This window comes from Camarhynchus parvulus, chromosome 9, assembly GCF_901933205.1.
Source record: "Camarhynchus parvulus chromosome 9, STF_HiC, whole genome shotgun sequence".
Lineage (NCBI taxonomy): Eukaryota > Metazoa > Chordata > Aves > Passeriformes > Thraupidae > Camarhynchus > Camarhynchus parvulus.
The window spans coordinates 9,206,987-9,227,793 of record NC_044579.1 but is presented as its reverse complement, the minus strand read 5'-3'; the positions used below and the strand labels follow the sequence as shown (position 1 = coordinate 9,227,793).

The window sequence follows — 20,807 nt, the reverse complement described above, 5'->3', positions numbered from 1 at the left end:
CCGGCAGAGAACCGGGGGTGTGACGGGTCCCGGGGTCCGGCAGAGACCGGGCGTTCGTCAGAGACCGGCTCCGGGAGAGACGGTGCCGTTGCCCGGCAGTCCCGGCTGCCCGGCCGGCCCCGCGGCAGCTCGGCGTGCAGCTGTGCCGAACACGCTTTTGCCTTCCGCTTTGGGACTGGGTTCGCCCCGGCGCTGTCCCTGCCACCCATTCCGCCTGGCCCCGCGTCCCCTCCCCGACCCTCGGGAGGCACCAAGCACCCGTGGACAGCTCGAGGAGGCGTCCGTAGGAGCCGGTCAGTGTCCTGCTGCTGCTGCTGAGGTTGCAGTTGGCACAGGAGCACTCTGCAGTTGCCAGCCTCCACTGCTTTAGGCTGGGAGAAAAGGCCTAAAGTGGAAGAAAAAAATAAGCCTGAGCTTGCCTGATGGATGCTTTTGAATTCAGTCACTGCAAGAAGACGCCACCTTTCTCCCTGTGGAATTTTCCCCCAGTGGCTATAAAGTCGGGATAGAAATGGCCCCAGGGCAGAATCGGTATCCCTGTTTCACTTGTCACTCTGCTGGCAGGGCTGGGTGCTGCCTTTCCCCTACCTAACAGAGCAACCTGCATTGCTGGGGTTTCCCCAGTGCCTTACCTCCCCTACGACTTCAGACTGGGCATCCAGCCAGCTCCTGGGGGCTGCTCACTCAGCCATGGGTGACTCGAGCAGTTTGCTCTTCCAAGGCCTACTTGAGATAAGCACCTGACTTGGGGAACGTGAGATCCTGGTGAGCCCTAGAATAAAAATGCAGACTCTCAATGAATGCCGTCCTGCACAGCCCTGGTGCCCTTGAGGGCACACCCAGGATTGTTCAGTGCCACCTGAAGCAAGGGACACGCTGTGGCTGAGGCAATATACCTGGCCCTAGGCTGTCCTGGTGCCTCTTTCTCCTCTGCTGGGTAAGGAGAGGCAGTTTCCAGGCAAGCTGAGCCATAGCTAAGGGCAACTCACTGCGAGGTGATGGGATCAATCAGCATCTCCAGGAGTAAGCCAAGCCTGTGGAGAGCCTGCCACCATCAGCCATGGGGAGGGAAGGAGATGGAATGGAGCGGGAGAGTGCCCCATTCCAGCCCTGGTCACATACATGCAGGCAGGTGGGGATCCCACCTGGGAAAACCCCTTGTGTAGGGCAGCTGGGCCCTGCCTGTGAAATAGCAATGTCTGGCTCCTGTCCCACTGTGTGCTGCGGGAGCTGTCCCCAAGCGGGGACACTGCATGGGGGAAGCAGTGACACAGACCAAGTGTGGCCCAAGGGCATGCAGAGGGATGGAATGGAAGACAAGAGAGACCTGAAAGTGATTTTTAACTGTCTGGAGCAAGAACTGAGTGCACTCTCCTCACCATGCATGTGGTGCCATAACTGTGTGTACCATGGCTGCCTGAACAGCTCTGCTGCCTGTGCTGGGGCTGGCCTTGGTTCCTCCACGTGCTGTGGGAGGCTGATTTGTCATGAGAAAGGTACAACTGCTGCTTTAGCCAGGGGCAGTTTTGGCAGCTGGGACACTGCATGTGTCCAGTAACAGTGCCAGCAGTGGGATCTGCACAGGGCTGGGCTGGCAGCTGGCCAGTCTTGGTTCCCAACCCTGGCAGGGGACTTCTCAGTATGGCCTGTGTTCTGTCCCTTTCCCCAGGAGTGTGTTAGAAGGTTCTCCTTGCCTCTGGCATCTCTGAGACTGCAGCAGAGCTCAGCATTTGGGGGAAGAAGCACAGCACCCTGTGCAGAGGAGTGAGAACCAGCGCTGCCCACAGGGCTGTGTCAATCCATGCTCCATATCAATCCATGCTCTGTGTTAATCCATGCTCTGCATTAATCCATGCTCTGTGTTAATCCATGTTCTGTGTCAATCCATGCTCCATGTCAATCCATGCTTCATGTTAATCCATGCTCTGGATCAATTCATGCACTGTATTAATCCATTCTCCATGTCAATCAATGCACTGTATCAATCCATGCACTGTATTAATCAATGCACTCTGCATCAATCCATGCACTGTGTCAATCCATACTCTGCATCAATCCATTCTCCATGTCAATCCATGCACTGTTATCCACACACCATTGAGCAGGTCTGGATATGACCCAACCCTGCCAGCTGCTGTTATGGCCAAAAAGGGCCCAGGATACTGCAGGGAGGAAAGTAGCCAGGACTTTGCAGATGCCAGTGTTTAGGCTGGGCTGTTCCCTGTATCCCATGTGTGGCCAGGATTTTTCAGCCCTAGCCCTGGGCAGGGTGATGCCAGAGTGGAGCAAGGCCAGCCCTTTATCTGGGACACACCACATTGTAGGGCTGTCCCTGCTGTGGCACTGCACAGCCCAGCTCCTCTGCAGGCAGCTCCAGGAATTTCAAGGCTGAGGGAAATCTCACAGAGAAGCATCAGTGAGAAGGGTAATTTGGCCAACAGAGCAGGTTTGACAGCTCTATTTGTGCAGTAAATATACTTCTGGTCCTCTTATGGCTGTCTCTTGTTGCATGTCTGTGGCTTGGAGTGTTGATAAAAGTTAGAGAGAGTTTAGCTGGTTCAGTGGAGACCCCAGGAGGGATTTGCCATGGATTCTCAGTTTCTGGCATGGCAGATGCTCACCCCTGTGCAGCGCTGGGAACACCTTACCCGGCTGCTGCTGCCCAGGGCTGGGGGGAACCGGGCTGCGAGGCAAACGCGGCCCCAAAAGCCAGGAGAGTTGGGTGGCCAGCCCGAGGGGGAGCCCCGCAGGAATCACCGAGGAGGTGAGTGAGTGTTCCAAACGCCCTGTTCAGCCTGTGGCCGGTCGTGGCTGCGTGTTTCCACTAGATGGTGACAAAAGGCTGCGTGTCCCGGGTGAGAACCCGGGGACACCCGGCTCCCCCAGCGCCTCCCCGGGCGCAGCGGAGCGGGACATCCCGCCCTGCCTCCTCCGTCCCTCCCGGGACATCCCGGGGTGCATTTGGTATGAGCGCCAGCCAAGTGCAGTCAGGAGGGGAAAAGTCTTACCTGTGGCTGGTGCAGGCGTCTGCTGCCAAAAGTTGTCAGGGATCTCCAACAACCACCCAGTGAATGCTCAGAGAAGGCGAAACAGCTTGAAAAGCAATGAAACGTGTCCCTGAGCACTCCAACCTGACATCACCTGCTGTGTGGTCTGAGCAGTGGCATGGCAAAGGTGACAGAAAACCAACCAACCAACCAACCAACCAACCAACCAACCAACCAACCAAACAACCACTACCAAAAACCCTATAAAAGCAAATTTACAAATCCCAGGTCTAGGTGCTACTCAAAACCTCTTGAACAACCCCATGTTCCACTGGCAAATCCTTTTCTCCTCTTGGTGCCCACCTCACCCCACCATGGTGCTCCTATGCCAGCAGGTACCACAGCTGATGGATGGTGACACAGCAGCACCAGGCACTCAGGGCTTGGCCTCTCTCTTCCCGACTGCACAGGTCCCCAGGCCCTGATTAATGCAGGACAGAAAATGAGATGGGGCTGTGTGGCCATCTAATTAAGTATTTTCTTCATTATCCCCGTCTGTGCCAAGAGGAGAGTCCTCAAGAATGATGAGTATGAAGTGGGTGCAGGGCTTGCTGTGACAAATGGCACTTAATTCAAGTAGTCACAGACAAGTGCATGTCCTCTGCCTTGAAATGGGCAGCTTGGGACACGCTGGCCTGCAGGGATGAAAGTCAGCAGTGCCTGGCAGAGTATGGGGTTTCTTCTCTGGGAAGTATCCTTTCTTGAGGTGGGATGCTGCAGGAATTGGCATGGGCCCCTGGAGCCAGGCATGCCCACTGTCACTCTGGCAGATGCTGGGTGATAACCCAGCACCTCCCTGTGCCATTTCCAGGGGTTCATGGACAAGGAAGCCTACAGGTGACTCCAACAGGGAGTTTTGTACATGCAGATTTAGTCTCCACATGACCTCCAAGTATTCCTTGTAGTGATAATTTCTGGTACACTGCAGAAAAGAAGGGGGGTTTTATTTCCAGGAGGAGCCAATTCCCCTAAGATGTCCCTTTTGGCAGGCCAGTTCCTCTCCCCAACATCCCTTGCCTGGAGCTGGCAGCAGGATCTTGTGGTCTGCCTGTGAGCCCCAGCAAGCCCACAGAGCCACCCAGAGCCTCCCAGCCAGGTGGGCTCCCCTCTGGATCTGCTCAGCAGGAGAACAAGTGCAGCCCTGGAAAACAGGATGTGTGAGAGAAAAGTGGGACCGGAAGAGGATTGCAGTAGGTGTGAGATAAAGAGGACAAACCAGGACTGGGAAATGTGGAGCCATTTGGGTGGTGAGAGGAGACCTTGGGAGCACCCTTCTCTCTCTATTGGAGTAGAGAAACTCCAAATGGAGAAAGTTAGTGAGATGGGAATAGGCAGGCATGTTGAAGCAATGCATGCAAATCCTTTATAAGCCAGGGGAGGTCAATCTGGAGCAAAGCTACAGGTGATCCCAGTTCAGCAATGCCAGGCCAGCAGCCAGAGCATGTCGCAGTTCCATGCAACTGCACATCTTCCTGCATTGCCCTGCAGCATTTGGGAAGGCTTTCCAGCACCTTTGTGGAGACAGCCCAGAGGAGGAAGCTCCTCTTTGCATGGGCATTTCTGTGCATCCTATTCATCTCCCAGAGCTGGGAATAGAATAGGGAATAGAATCCAGACAAGCACTGGGTCTCCAGGGATGGCTGTCAAGGCATTCAGGTAAAACATCTGCACACTCTTGTGGCTCAGCACATCTGCCCCTTGGTACAGCCCCATGGAGCAGTGACCTGGGGCTTTGTCTCTGTTCCCATTTTACCTGCTGGAAGCTCCCTCTGCTCCCAGGCCTGTGTTGGGCTATTTCCATTTCACGGCAGCTCCTGGGCACAAGGCCAGTGGAAGGCAGACGCTCTGCCTGGAACAAACTCAAACCAGGGATTTTTTTTCCTTTTTTTCCCTTCTCAATCAAAAAAGAGAAAAAAATTGAATCTTTGTTGAGTTCAAACTGGAAAAGCAGGAGTGTCTCCTCACTCCCCTTTTAATGTCACCCGTTTGATCCCCATATAGACCATTAATTTAACAATTGAACTCAATGATTCTTGTGGGTCCTTTCCAAGTCAGAAGATTCTGTGATATCAGTTTATTTTTGTGTTTGTATCTGAGTGAGGGGATGAGCTCATCCCTGCTTGGGAGCCATCCTCAGCAAAGGCAGTGGGCAGCATGGCATGGTGAGCCTGGGGCTGCCCCATGTGCCCACCTCTAGCACCAGAACAGAGCCAAATAACATCAGGGAGAGCAGAGCCACACACACAAACACACACGTGCCCCCAGTATAGCATGTCCCAGCCTCTGCCAGGGAGCAAGAGCCAAAACCGCTCTAGGAAACAGGCATCAGTGCCAGTGGGAAATGCTGGCTGGCTTCTTAAGCTCAGTGGAAAATGTTCTATCATTCCCCCTGAGAGCTTCTGTCCTGTGCTCTCCCAGCTAAAGTTGCCCACTGAGCCCCATCCATGGAATTTGCAAAGGCCCTGTCCCAGCTTGCTGCTGAGAGGGAACAGCCACCCCAAGGGCTCTCATGGATGCATGGTCCAGCCATGGGCTGAGCTTTTTGGAAAGGGTTACTTTGCACTTCACTGTGCCTGCAGAGCTGAAGGACCTGGGCAGGTGTCAAGGTGTACAGACCACCTGTGAGCCTGGGGGAGGTCAGAGCTTGGGAGTCAGGGAGACTGAGCCCATCCAGACTTCACCCTCCATCTGCTCCCCTGCAGCAAGCTCCATCAAAAGGAGGTCAAAAGTAAGAGCTGAAAGTGCTTTTCCAGCCCAGACCGCTCTCAGACTGTTTGTGCCTCATCCCAGCAGCACACTGGGCTGTTTCACTTACCAGCTCTCACCACAGAAATTCCCACTTGCAGGATGTGAGATGAAACCACTGCTTTGAAACTTCCTACGACCATAGTTAAAAATAAGACTCAGAGCAATAATTTCCCCACTGTTGGTGCCTCAGACCTGAAAAACCTAGTCCTGAACGACCCAGTGGTGTCTCATTTAGCCGGGCAAGCTGTGATCATGATGTCTGCATCCTGGGAGGGAAGCAAGAACATGGTTTCTTGGGGAAAAGTCCTCTCCTTCCCATCCTGTGCAAGCCATCAGCTCATCTCCCTGTGTACGAAAAGGCAGAGGAAGCTTAAAGCAGACTGAAAATTACACTGAGAATTGCACTGCATCTCTCCTGCTCAGTTTTAATTGTAGAGCAAAGAAAGCAGCCCATCGATTCATCCCGCTGGGTAATTAAATGCTTAATGCTATTGACTATAAAGACATTATGGTTCAGCAGCCCAACACTAATGCATTAATAATCACTTATATCATGGCTAGGAAAGGGCACGAGCTGCTCCCGAGGAGCACCAGAGTTACATGGGATGGGGGCAACAGTGAAAAACCTCAGGGACTGAATTAGTGCCATGACAGCCTCAGGAGTGAGAGCTTATCCCAGGGAGCAGGGCCACAGAGAAGGGCCAGAAGGACCATGGAGGAGAGGGCAGCCCCTACCCCAGGGAAATCCCCCTGGCCATGGCAGTGGGAGGGGAGTCTGGGCTCTGAGCATCAGCGCTGCCCCCAGCACAGCTCTGGGATGTTGTCAGACATGGGATCAGGAATATGAATCTGAGCAGTGCAACCCTTTTATAACAAGCCATGGCAAAGGCAGAGAACGTCTGCCCACCTCCTGCCGGGCTCTCCATTCCCAGTAATTAGCCGTCTGCTTTAGCCTGTTTATTATGCACATGATGTGGAGCACAGGGCAGAGCCTACACATTGCCTGGCATTAAGCACATGAAAGTGAGCTGAGCGAGCTCTGCTCCAAGCTGGAGAGGCTGATTTGCTTGCTGGGAGAAGCAGAGTCAGCCCTCAGAACGTGCTGTGCCGGTGCCTACAGCGCCCTTCCCGGGGGAGGTCTCACCAGTGAAGGATGGAGGCTGCACTGCCTCCCACCTGCAGGGACCTCAGAGCCCAGCACAGGCCAGGAATCCCATGTCCCGTGGACAGGGGGGATGCTTAAGAGCCATTTATAGAAGATGGAGGAAGGAAGGACCTGCAGCATCACGGGGAGAACAACCCTTCTCAAGACCGTCCTCTGCTGAGTTCTTCTCCACTTCCCCAGGATCGAGGTGCTGTCCCTCCCATGATGGCACGCTGGGTTACCCCACCTGTTGTCCCTCCAGCCATGGCACGCTGGGTTACCCCCCCTGCAGCCACCTCAGGGACACAGCAGACATGGCCTAAAAAGCCACCAGAGGCAAAAGTTCCACCTAAGCTCTCAAAGTCATGTCAACAACCCCCTGCCCAAGGATAAGGGGAGCCCACACAGCCCTTCCTGACCTCCAGCGCGAAAACCCAAAGCACTTGCAATTTTCTCTGAGCAAATCCAAGTACAGATCATGCTGTCAAATCCTTATTTGATTTGTTTTTCTGGTAGCTCTGCTCTGTTTGCCTTCATTACTTTCTCTGCCCTGTGCCATAGTCCAATAATGCAGCATCTGCCCAATAAAAGGTCCAGGAATATGATTTACAAGTAGTTGGCACCTCCTGCCTTGTCTGGGAGGGCGGGCTCCCTGGGTACACTGCCGACTGGAAAACGTGGATTTTATAGTCATTCTCAGTGGGGTAAATAACCTCTGAGCGCTGTTTGTAGCTTGATTTATCTTCGTGAGGTTGCAATTCTCCCAAACATTTGATTCATGGTTGGAAATTGAACCTCTCTGAGTATATTTCTTTACCGAGTCTTAAAAAAAAAATAAGTCTGGAAAGAAAGAAGGGAAGGTGCTTTCTGACAGCCTCAGGGATGAGGAGGAAGGTGCCTCTGGTGCTTTGGATGTATCTGAAGGGGAACACTGAGCCTGGGGAGAAGGAGCACTGGTGCTCCCAGTGTCCCACCTCCCCAGGTAAGGCAGCCCTGGCTGGGTGAGCTGCTGCATTTCCTCTAAAAAAGCCTCTCTGAGACCGAGAATACACACCCATGTTGGTACATATGTGTGTACAGCAGCCTCAGCAAGGGATTGTTGTTGGGTTATTAGGAAAGAAGCATTTCCTGAGGATGCTGTGAGGGCAAGGGAACACATTGCTGCCTCCACACTCCTTTGCTCTGAGGCTTTGGGATGTGCCTGTGCAGTGATGGGCAGAGCTTGGGGGCTGTGCTGAGGAGCAGTTCTTGCTCTGCTCCCTTTTTCAGGAGCAGAATGAATCATCCCCACTATGGGTGCCAAACCCTGCACCCTCCGGACTGGAGCCTCAGAGCCTCGTGCCTAAACCTGCTGACATTGGTGCAGGTGGCATCACCCTGTGCCTCTGGGCTGGGCAGTGCCCAAACTGGTCCTGCCACCTGCTGGGGCTCGTCCTGAGCCTGATCCTCACCCTGCTCTGGGTATCACTCCCAGGGAAACTGAGCTGCTCCACACAAAGTGCTTCCTGCTGCAGGGCCAGCATCCTCCAGACCTTGAAGGTGGTAAAAGATCCCCAGTGGATGAGCCACAGCCTGGGAGGGAGCAAACCTGTTGGCAAAAGGAGATCTCACTGGGAGAAAGGTCCAAAAGAAAAATTGGAAATTAAGGGAAAGTCCAAACATTTCCAGCCACAATGGTGCCAGATTTCTCTGTTTTAATGGGTTCTCTTTGGCCCCACCACACTGTGTCATGACTGCAGGGTTTGTGCAGCCTGAGCTTCACCCTCTTGGTGCTGAAAGGTGCATTTAGCACAGAAATGACTGGAGGGTGCAGAAATGCACCAAGCAGGAATAGTCACACTTTGCTTACTCATTACCTCTCTTTTGCCCAGTGCCTCAGACCAAAGGGGCACAAAATCAGGACCCATTTTTGACCTCTGCTGCCCTTGCTCTCACCTGCAGAAAGGAGATTCTGCTCCTGCCACCACTGGGTCTGGGGTGCAGGCAGTGAATGGGGGGAGGGTCAGAGGTACAGCAGCAACCTGGGGGTCACAGCAAAATGCCTGGTTGTTTTCTGGGGAAAAAAAAAAGTTAAATCCTTCTCTTGTGGGATAAGCCTGGTTTTGTAGGGCACAGAGCAGCCTCTTGGAGGAGGGAAAATTAGAGAAGAAGGTGCTGAAGATGCCAACAAGTGCTCTCTGGCCACAGCACACTTATGAGTGTCCCAGCTACCAAAAGCAGTTGCTGTGGGGTGACGTGAGCTCACACCCTCTGGAGCTGCAGCACAGGAGGGGACCTGCCCTCAGCAGCAAGGAGGGGACACAGCTGGAGCAGAGCAGGACTGCAGTGGGACCATGTCTGTGCTTGGAGATGCTCTGGCTCCCTCTGGGTATTAAAGCAAGAGGATACCAGATTGCTTGGCCTGGTCTCTCCTGTTGTTTAAAATTGTTATCCCAACTCCTGGCTTGAGCACAGTGACCAAAATCATCACAGTGGCAGAAAAGCTGAGTGTTGGGACATCCTGAACTGGGCTGAAGATCCCCAAACCTGTTTCTAGTAGGTTTGGAGAGGAAACCATGGAGGATGATGCAGAGGATGCCTCACTGCTGACCCCAGCCTCTCCCACCACACACCTGCAGAATAAAATTGTACCAGTGTTAGCAAAGGACCTGTTCAGCTCTGTAGCTGCTGGGCTGGGGAGATGTTGAACTTCTGGGGCAAGGAAGCAGGCCAGGAGCTGGGAGGAGCAGCAAGAAGAGACAGAGAATTCCTCCCAGCAACTGAGGAGATGCTCACAGATGCAGACAGATAAGACAGGAGATGCTCACCCTTCAGACCAATCTCAGCTCCAAAGGCAGGTGGTTTCCTACTGCAACCACTGGCTTTTGGAATAGGGTTAAACTGTTGTATCTGCCAGCTATGTCTGCCCAGAGACAATCAGCACAGAGACAAAAATCTTACTAGGAAGAAAAACCTTTAAATGCTACTGTCACACTCACCCCACCCCACTGGGTGCAAATGGGTGCTTTTCAACCCAATTATTACCACTTACTGTGCTTTCTTTCTTTTAGCTTTTTGCTGCTGTACATCTAATTCAACCATCCTTGACTGAATCACTAGAAATGCATCTTAGATATCTCCCTTCCTCCATGGGAAGGGCCTGAAGGGATCCTCACCCAGCCCTCATCTTGCAGATGATGCTTGAGCACAGCACTTGCTGCTATGTTTCAGGGTCCTGCCAGATGGACTCGCCGCCTGTCGGTCGGGATTGCCACGGAAAAATAGGAACGAAACCCAGCTCTGACCATTTGCTTTTCCATCTGTGCAGGCGGTTGTTGAAATACAGAGAGGTTTGGAGCTGATGCCAGGATAAGTTTGGAGAAGTGAAGAGAGATGTGGATCTTCCTTTAGCCAGAGCAGAAATCACTGGAAAACACCAGAGGGGCAAAAAAGTCAGCCTGAGCCTGGCACTGCTGGCTGGCTCCCAGGATGGCTTGGGGCAGGAGGTGTGGGAGATAAGAGCAGAGCAGGCAGCAGCAATATCCTCCTGCTCCTTATTAATACAGCACTGAGGCTTGATGGGTCTCCTAAATTATCATGTCTTTCTTGTCATTAACTTGATTTCTTTCTGGTGACAGCAGCAGCAAATTGGCCCCAGCTGCTCTGAGCAAGGGATGAGAAATTAAAAGGAATTAAACAAGCCAAGTGCTGGAGGGGTTGGTGTGCAGGGGAGGGGGTGCTTGGGGCCAGAGATGGACAAGGAGGGGGGATGGGATGGGATGGGATGGGATGGGATGGGATGGGATGGGATGGGATGGGATGGGATGGGATGCAGTCATGGGGGGTGGTAGGAAATGCCAGGAAGGGAGAAATGGGCTCAGGGCTCATGCTTCTCCCTGTAAGCAGGACACTGAAAAGCAGGTGCCTGCCACAGTCAGGTCTGTCCAGGGAGGGAACAGCCCTGTGTGTGCTGAGGTTCCTGCCATGCAAGAGGACACATGGGAGCCCCTCAGGGATTCCCCCTCCAAGGAACATTCCCTGCCTGGGGATGAAGGAGGACAGTGCTGCTGAGCTTCTTTGCAAGCCGGTACAAGCAAGTCTCAGGCAGCAAGGAGTTTTTATCCGCTGTCCTGGAAGAGGTCAGGCACAGGAACTGAGGAAAAACACATCTATGTCTGTGTCTCCATTTTCTGCCACCTGTTGGCAGCTCTTGCCCCTGAGGCACTGCCAGGGCATGGAGACACTCTTGGAGAACCAGTCCATCAGTCTCTGCCAAATACCTGCTGGGAACCTGTGTCCTCCTATCCTGGCAGCCCCAGGCTGATTGCTGTGTGAAATACAGCTTTTGACCTGGCTGGTAGCCCCAGGGCCAGCTGGAGCCATCCTGTGCCTGATGCAGGCTCTGGGGTGGGCAGGAAGGGATGTCTCATGCTCAGTCTCAGCATCCTCAATGTGACACGGTCATTAATGTGACACAGTCCCTCCACCCACCCAGGAAAGATAACAAGAAAGACGAGTTTGGCCTCCCAGTCCTCTCAGACAGCTTTCTGCAATGTGCCACATTAAATAGTCCTGAACTGAGAAGACAAACTCGCCCTGGCTGCCCTGATAAGCACAAAGAGTGATAAACCCACATAATTAAAGTCTGCCACTGCAATAACATTGCAGCAGAGACAGCTGGAGCCTAGCCCTGAGTCTGGGTCCATAACTTGGGTTTTACTTGTTTTCATTCAAACTTACTTTGGAGAGACTCAGCCCAAGCACTGCCAAGTGCCAGGAGGGAGGGAAATGCCATCTGGGCATGGTGCAGTGCAGGAGCAAGGGGTGGCTCTTGTTCCCTTCCTGGCTGGAACACAGAGAAGTCCTTAGCAGAAGTAAACACACTCAGAACCATATTTAAAGAGGAGCTGACCTTACAGAAAAGCACAAGGTTCATAAGGAGGCGTTTGCCCTCAAGGTACTACACCCTTGCCCTTAGAAGCCTGGGCAGAAACAACAGGGACTGGTCAGGGACCACTTTCACTGGTCCTAAATATATAGAACACCAGATAAAAGTCAGCTTTTTCCAGTCTGGGCTTCCCAGCCTTCCTCTTCGTGCTGGAATTTACTCCACCCCAATGAGACCTGGAGGGCTGATGCCCTCTCATCCACCACATCCCAGCCAGGGCAGCCCCTGGGATGTGTGCTGGGGGCCCTGAGCACAGCCTGTGGGGCTGTAGGAAAGCCCCTTGCAGACTGTTGTCCTCAGGGTCAGTCTCAGGGCCCTGAGCCCAGTCCCCCAGTCCTGCCAGCAATCACAGCCAGCTGTTAGCAGTCCCCCTTGCCTCAGAGCTCAGCCATCCAGCCGAATTTAATCCACTTACTGCCGTGCTAATTATCTTTCCTCACTTTCGTTTTTTAACCAAAGTGTCCCCATGAACAAAATTAAGCATCACAGAGGCTTCTCTGACATAAATTCTGCCATCTTTAGCAACCATAGTTGCTACAGGAGAAGATGTGGGCTAACCCCTCTAACCCACTGTGGTGGGGTTTTAACCCTGCCCCAGCTGATGCCTCTGAAGTGGCTTTAATTGTCCCTGCTAGGCTGTGGGGAAGGGCACTGTGCATGGCACCTCTGTCCTTCCCCTCACCCTGCCAGCAGGACAGTGGGATTTCATACACAGGAGCACACACAGTCCTTCACTTCTTAGAGACGCCCTTTGTCCCTCTGGCTCTGGTGTTTTCCCCCTCTGTGTGCCCCAAGGTCAGGAGAGGTGGGGTGCAAGGGCCCCATCACTTCCCTGCACGTGGCCTCATCCCTGCAGGGCTGTTGGGGTTGCTGTGACATGGAGGACACTGTCCCTAGTGACAGTCCCAGGGCAGCACTGCTGAGTCAGCCTGAGCACCCAGAGCTGCACCTGAGCTCCTCCACCAGGCCCTTGGCTGGGCTCTGCTCCCCACCCTGCCCTTCCCTGCCTCCCTGCAGTGCCTGCCTGGAAGCTGATTTATTCCTGTGAGAATCCTGGCTCTTGGGGAAGCCAATGAGGAGCCAGGCAGGAAGAGGGGCTGCCTCTGATCTGGGCCTAAAAACTGAGCCCAGGCGAGTCCCTGAGGAGCAGAATCAAATTCTACATATACACACTAGGGGCTGAACTAGAAAACATTCAAAGGTCCCTTCCAACCTGGACTATTCCATGATTCTGTGATTTCTTGCTGTCTGTCTCCGTGCCCATCTTGTGCTGCCCATCACCATCTGCAGGCACTGTGTGTTGGCTTTTCACCACCACCACCACTAGCCTGGAATAAGGGGAACAAATGAAATATGGTTTGAAAAGCAGCCTAAGCCCAAACCCAGCACAGTTTCCTGACATCTACATTTTCCTGCTTCCCTCCTCCCCTAACAAAGGCTGGGATATTGCTGGGAAAGGCTGCTGTGCTGCATCCATGGCTGGGCAGCCCAAACCTGCCCCCCTGCCCAGCCCTAGACAGGGACTGCTCATTCCCAGGCTCACAAGGGCTTTGCCAAATTCACACTGTACGTGTTTTCCCCATCCCATGGCTGTGTGAAGGAAAGGAAAAACAACTCTTCCCTTGAAACCATTTTCCCTTGAAAAGGGGCAGCAAAAAATCCGCTGGCACACTCTGGAGCCATTTATCATGGCTACAAATATGCAAGGCAATTGCTGTAAAACTTGAGTTTGGCTCTGCAAAGGAAAAAAAAAAGAAACCCACCCCATGCTTGTTGCAAATAATCACAGCACAAAAAAAAGCCTTACAAGGCTGGGGCAGCCTCATAGATGAATTGCTTTTTAATCCCCAAAGCTATGGTGATAAATCTTTTCACTGGGAGCTCTGGAGACACTGTGTCACTCAGGGCATGCCGCAGCGTGGGGGGAACAGCTCCAGGAGCTGAGCTGGCATGGGGGGCAGGAGGGCTCCTGCAGCCAGGAGCAGGTGATGGGGCAGGAGCTGGCAGTTGGACAGAAGCTGCTGTAAGTCTGGGAGGACAGATGGACAAGTTTTGGGGAACAGCTCTTCAGAAACAAAGTGTTTGGAGAGGAGAGGTGGCATGGAGCCCAACCTGACCACGTGCTCCATATTGCAGGGACAGAGAGATGCTTCTCCCTGCTCTGAGCAAAGACACGGAGCAATGGCATCCACACACTCCCTGCATCTCCTGGCCCCTCAGTTTACCTCTACTCTGACCCCTCTGGGGTCCCTTGGGCTCTGAAATATTTATTTGACTCCCAGGCAGTGTTTTGGAGTGCTCCTTCTGCCCACCCATCCTGAAGCACCAGTCACTCCCCCTGGCCAGTTACAGGGGTGGGAGCAGAGGGAACAGCTTGTCCATCCTTGCCTTCCCCATCCCACAGGGCCCTTTGCTTCTAAATCACCTCCCTGGGAGGGATAATCCCTCTAATTTATACTGGGAAGGTGGCAGGGGCCAGGCTGGCCCTGAGGGCTCGGGGCAGTGGGGAGCATTGTTCTTGGAGCAAACAGCTCGGTAATTCCCTTCCTGGGGGCTGCAATGAGCCTGAGGCAGGAAGGAGTCCTCAAGCACTGCCTTCCCAGTGGTGGAGAGGTGTAAAATGCTCTTCATGAAACCACTCTCCCTGAGGAGATCAGTTCCTTCTTTATTAGGTTTCATGCATTCATTAATTACAGGATTAAAGGACTTGCCCAGCAGCCTTTGAGTCCAGCATCTCTTGGGAGCCCGCCTGGCACTGGTACCCAGGAAGTCATCAAAACCCAGCCAGGGGAGCAAATACATCTCCACCCCGGAAATGCCCCCAGCCATGCTGCAGCTACATCTCTGACAAGGCTTGGGATGCTTTGCAGGGTGATCCTGGCCCAGCTGTGCATGTGGAGTGGGTGGGAGGGCACCACCACCCAATATATCAGGGCTTGGGCTGCATAATCCCCTTGTGTGTCTCAGAGAGGAGAATTTCGGGTCACCAAGGAAGATGGGGAGTCCCAGGTCAGGAGATGTCTGAATTTGGGGTCACCAAGGAGGATGGGGAGTCCCAGGTTCTGGGCAGCTGGGAACACAAGGCTGGGTAAAGGCAAAGGCAGTGCCTCACCTTTCTGGCTGCTCTGGACTCCATCCCAGCTGTGCTGCAACCAAAGATCCTGTAGAAAAGCCCTGGGAACACACGCTCTGACACACGGTGACACTGGCCAAGGCCCAGGAGCTGTATCCCTGCACAGTCTGGCTGCTCAGGGACAGCAGGACACGTTTGCCCTCGTGCAGCACGAGGGACCCAAAACTCCACACAGGCGTCTGTCACTGCATTATAAAATACTATTGACTGCCTATTAAAAAGCCATTCCCTGGAGATTTGTGGCTGAGGAAGCAGCTGGGTGAAGTGAGACAGGGCAATAATGGCCATCAAGGAGGCATCAGTCACATCCACCCACGCAGCAGCCACAAGGGGCCCCACATGGCTGCCAGGGTGCTGTGCCCTGCCAGGACCATCACCCACAGGAGAGGCAGAGGATGAAACAGACAGATCTCAGTGCCCTCGGTCACACTGACATCCTCCAGACAGAGGCTGCAAGCAGCCAGCACGACCCTGAAACACAAAGTTACTGCAGCCCAACACCCACCCTCATCTGCAGCACCCACCAGGACCTCTCAAAGGCCAAGGAAGGGCTTTGCCCATGGCAGTCCTGGCCATGGGATGGGGAGCAGGGGAAGCCAGCTGCACTGCCTCTGAACTAGGGACTGGGTAGCTGGGGGCAGGAGGGTGTGTGCAAGCCCCAAACCCTGCCTCTGCTCGGCTATGGTCCCATGCAATGTACTTAGGAGGGGCTGGAAGCAGAGCAGCATCTGCCAGTGCTCTGCCTGGGGCTTGCTCATCCAGTATTTCTGCTCAAGCGAGCCCCAGGCTAGCGCATGCTGACCAGAGGCATGGCCATGTGATGCTGAGCCAGGGGAGCGTCCAGAGCTGGCTGTGAGGGAGTTGGGGTTGAGTAAGTAGTGGAAAACAAGAGCTCAAACTGCTCGGGTGGTCCCTCACCTCCCATTTCATATCTTCAATATTTCATCCTGCAGGAGCTGGTGTGCACAGGGAAGGCAGCAGCATTGATCTCAGGCAGGAAATCGATGGGTCCTTCCAGCCTGGAGAGCATGACCAGCCAGCCCATGCTCCCTGGCATTTTCATGACATTTTCCAAGCCGTGTGTCTGGGGAAAGACTGATGGCCACAGCTCCAGAGGCAGCTGTCCCTCTGCACAGGCCCCAGCCCCAGCTCAGCCTAAGAGGCCAGGAAGAGTGCAGGGATCCCACTTGTGCCCTCCCTGCCATGCCCTCAGTGTCCCTGGATCTGCAGACCCAGCACAGCTGCAGAGCCCCCAGGCAGATCTGGTGAAGCAACCCTGGTGTCCATCACCCTGCACATGGCTCATCCACCGCCCTGCCCAGGAGCATGGCCTGGGTTCAGTCCCATGCTGGGAGCAGAGCTGGGTGCTTGGGGACACAACCAGGGCACAAATCAGGCCAGTGGCTTTTTTAATTCTCAGTGAGGCTCAGCCCATGCAGGGCAGGGATGGAGGAGGGCTCCCCACATTCCCCACAAGTTCAGGTGACCACGGTGGACAGAGGAAGAACAGATTGGCACCCAGCACATGCTGGTCAGAGGGCAGCATATTCATGTGACACATACAGCTATGGAGCTCTGCCTTGGCACTACAGACAACCTGGAGATCCCTTTGTCCCATATTTCCCCCCCCCAGACTCCAGCTCTGGAGGGAGCAGCCATGCTCCTTCCTTTGCCCTCAAAGGGTGGGAATGCAGGGCATGAGAAAGGCTGGGAGCAAGGAGCTGTACCAGCACCCTGCATCCAGGCACCAGCTGGCATCACTGAAGAGATGTGCCAGAAAATCAGGGTTACACTGGTGCCAGACAGCCCTGAAGAGGTCTCAAGGGAGAAGGCACCCACAGACCATTTTTTCCCCCATGAATGGGGTTTTTCCACAAACCCATGCAAACTTCTCACACAGCCCTGGATATCAGCCCAAGAGCAAGCACCTCTGGGGGCCCCCATCCATCCCTGTGTCCCAAAACAGCCTGGGATGCCTAAGCCCCCATCTCCAGTACCTGCGGGTTCACCCCACTGGGCCAGGAGGGAGGGAATATTTTTAGGGATTGCTGACATACCCCTGACATGGAAATCAGCTGTCCCACACCACAAGGGATGCCCTGGCCTTGGCCAGGCCTGGTGCTCAGGATGCACTGCTGTGCATCCAGGGCACAGAAAGGTCACTGCCAGCATGTCCTTGGAGCAGTGCTGCTGGCACAAGCAGCCTTTCCATGCCGGTGGGACAGCACAGAGAGGCAGGGACCCTCCCTCGCTCCTGCCGCGCTCCCCACCACAGCACGAGCGCCACGGTCAGATGGATGCCGGCAGTGAGGAAAGCCGGTCCCAGAGTCCCTGTGCTCCCACTCTTCAGCAGAGGGACAGTGTGTGGCTGGTGGCCTGGCCCCTCCCCATGTCCTGCAGCTCATACTCCTCGGCGTGGGCGAGGGGCAGCGGCGCGGGCTCGCACTCGGTGCTGCGGCTGGCGGTGCGGGTGACGATGGGCGAGTGTCCCCAGGGCGGGCGGCGCGCGGGCCGGCACAGGGCCTCCCTGAACATCTCCCGGAAATGGCTGGACATCAGGTTGTACAGGATGGGGTTGGCGGCCAAGCTCAGGTAGAAGAAGATGCCCGAGATGATGTGGACGTACTGGAACATGTGGTGCATGTTGCTGGTCCAGGTGGATACAAAACTCCAGACGAGGCGGTCGGTGTGGAAGGGAGCCCAGCAGATGCCAAACACCACCACCAGCACGACTGTGGGGAGACAAGGAGCTGGTGTTACTGGGGGCATGGGGATTGCCAACCTCACTGAGATCTCCAGTCCCTGGCCAAGCACTGCCCCATTTCAGCTTTGGCCATAGCAAAAGAGAGAGAGAGAGAGGAGAGGGGAAATGTCCCCTCAGTGCCTTCTGGACTTGTCATGGAAGGCCTGGAGGTCTGGACAGGATCTCCTCCCTCCATCTCCCGCCAGTGCTACTTCTGTGCTGCACTTCTCCACTCCCCACTGGCAGGCAGCTGGCCCTGTCACAGCCATGCAGCACAGCTGGGGAACTCACTCCCCAGTTAGCATCCAGCCTCCAGAAACCTGCCACCTTCACCAGCAAAGTCCAAGGAGCACGAGCTATTTGAGACCTTTCCTTGTGCTCTGCTGTTGATTTTGTTTTATTTTTGTTTTAAAACCCAGCTCTGCTGATGGAAAGGAAAAGCTGTAGGTACGTGTTTGTACAGGTAGTCCTGGGATCCTCTCCCATACCCATGCCACAGTGCATCTCTGGGGTATGCAGGGCAGGTCCGCCTTTGTCCCCAGCCCAGCCCAGGTGCATTGGAAAGCAGAGTTACCACTTGTCTGGGAGGTGGCAGAGAAGCAGCCTGGCCATGCTGTTGGACTGGGCTGGGCAATCTGCCATGGCTGTGCCATCATGGGACTGGGAGCATGTGGAGGAGCTACCCAAGGGCAGGCAGCTCCCACTCCTGGGAAGGGGCCAGATGCTCTGGGAACCGTGCTGGAGAGGGGAGCAAGAGTGAAAAGCAGTAGGAAAGAGGATGCTTCAATCCAGCCTTGGGTCATTGCCCCATTAGAGTCACAGAGGCTGTAGGGCTGGGCAGAAGTTCTGCCCTTCTGGGAAACCCCACCACTGCCACCAGCATCTGAGGTCTGGGTGGAGGGATGGGGAGTGAGCTCCCCCATCCCAACTCACCTCCTTTCTCACCCTGCACTTCCCTCGAGGAGAGGATACAGTATGGCTTAGAGGGAGCTGGCCCAAGCAATCCTACTGCTGGACTAGAATCACCAGATCTGCCTTTGCCCCAACACCCCGCAAGCCAGACCCACAGCCTTCCTCCGGGATGACCCAGCCACGGTGCTCTGGACTGTCCATGACTCAGTTTCCCCCCAGCACCCTCCCAGGACAGCCTTGGGAGATAGTCCCTGTCTCTGCCCTGGCCAGCATCGACTCACATAGCATCTTTGTGACCTGCCTCCTCTTGACTTTCTTCTGCCCCTGGCGGCTGTGGCAGTTGCAGCTGCTGCTGGTCTTGGCTCCCAAGGCTTCCAGCATCTTTTCTTTCTTGAGCTGCAGCCCAATAAGAAGGTAGAGGACACTGATGGTCCCCATGGGCAGGAAGAAGAAGAGGATGGTGGTGACCTGGATGATGAGATTGTAAGTCAAGCGTGGTTTCACCAGGGTGCAGATCTCTGAATCAGGCACCCGCCCCCGTCCTGGCACGTAGAGAGGCTGCAACCCATGGAGGCTGGTGTTGGGGATGGAGCAGATGACTGACAAGACCCAGATGGTGACAATGACCCTCCTGGCATGGTTCCTGGTCACCACGTACTTGGCTTTGAGTGGGTGCACCACAGCGATGTAGCGCTCCACGCTCAGGGCCGTGACGTTGAGGATGGAGGTGAAGCAGACGGCCTCGAAGAGCAGCGTCTTGAAATAGCAGCCACTGGCCCCCAGCAGGAAGGGGTAGTTGCTCCACATGTCGTAGAGCTCCAGAGGCATCCCCAGCAGCAGCACCAGCAGGTCAGACACAGCCAGGCTGAACAGGTAATAGTTGGTGGGCGTCCTCATGAACCGGTGCCGGAGGATGACGATGCAGGTGAGTGTGTTGCCCACAGCCCCCACCAAGAAGATCAGCAGGTAAATGACACAGACTGGGACAAAGAAGTTGGACCGTCGAGGTCCCAGGTACTTATCCCGCAGCTGCTCCTCTGTCAGGTTGGCATCCTTAGGGTCCAAAAAGGTCTCGGGGTGAGTCCTGTTGCTGAGATCAGGGCTGATGAGCTCCACAGGGAAGTCTTGCTGGGGCAGGGGGAACTCGGAACTGGAGCAGTTGACACAGGGATTCATGGCTGTGGAGAGATGGAGAGGTTTGCGGGATGCTTTCCCAACTTCTCTGCTCCCCATGCTCCCACTGTCCCTCTCCCCACTGGTGTCAGGGTGCTGGGATTCTGTTGATCACCAGGGCTCTGCACTCCTGCACCCATCCTGCCCCAGACACCGCCTTTCCTCTGCAAAATCACACAAAACTTCCACCTAAACTCCCTCAGGCTTCCCAAGTGCTTCCTGCCCCATATCCCATCCAAAACCAGCCCTGGCAGCTCCCCAGTCCACCTCAGCCCCTTTGCCCCATCAGGGGAATATCAGCAGGGTTGTCCTCTTTTCCTGCTCTGTAAGCAGAGCGGGATATAGCCCCAAAAATCCCTCCTGGCAGCAATTCTGCCGGATATGTAGAAGGGCTGGCAGGGCCACCAATAAAACAGCCAGAGGGAAAATTGATTTTCCAACATGATAAGGACTTACGGCTCGTTGGGGAACTCCAGATGAACGCTGAGGTCCCACCACCCCTGCGCCGGACAGGGTCAGGGCTGGGGAGGGAACGTGGGAGGGGATGGAGACTTCACTGCCTTAAGAGGCAGGCAAATGAAATCCTGCCGCTGCTTTCCCCTCGGAGCTCAGCTCGGAGAAGCCGTCTGCCCTTATCCACCTTCTCCCTCTTGTCCGCTGTCAGCTGAGAGCCTGGGGGCTGTGCCGGTGGCTTCCCTTCCCACCGCTGGCCAAACAAATCGCGGTGCCGAGACCCTGCCCCTGCCAGGGGCTGGGTCCTTATCTGCAAAGCAGCACTGCCAAAAAGCTGCCCTTCAGAGAGAGGAAATAACGTTAAGGTAATAAACTCCATCGACTCTGAGAGTCCCAGGGGAGGGCGGCACAGACGTCTCCTGCCCCTCCGGCAGCCGTCACAACGCCGGCGTTTGTCATCGGCGTGGCCTCGGTGGTGAGTAAAGCATCGATCAGCCCCGGCACCGTCCGGCACGGGAGCCTGCGCA

The 20,807-nt window shown here is 54.8% G+C and overlaps 1 protein-coding gene across 1 annotated transcript; it reads right to left on the bottom strand.

Annotated features, from left to right (window-relative positions):
• Window positions 1–17,345: 17,345 nt before the first annotated feature.
• Window positions 17,346–20,422, bottom strand: NMUR1 (neuromedin U receptor 1). Its single transcript, XM_030954060.1, has 3 exons — window positions 20,284–20,422; window positions 18,936–19,832; window positions 17,346–17,731 (listed from the first exon to the last, which is right to left on the bottom strand). Exons 2-3 carry the CDS (start codon window positions 19,828–19,830, stop codon window positions 17,346–17,348), a joined length of 1,281 nt encoding a protein of 426 aa, XP_030809920.1. The 5' UTR covers window positions 19,831–19,832; window positions 20,284–20,422.
• Window positions 20,423–20,807: the final 385 nt, after the last annotated feature.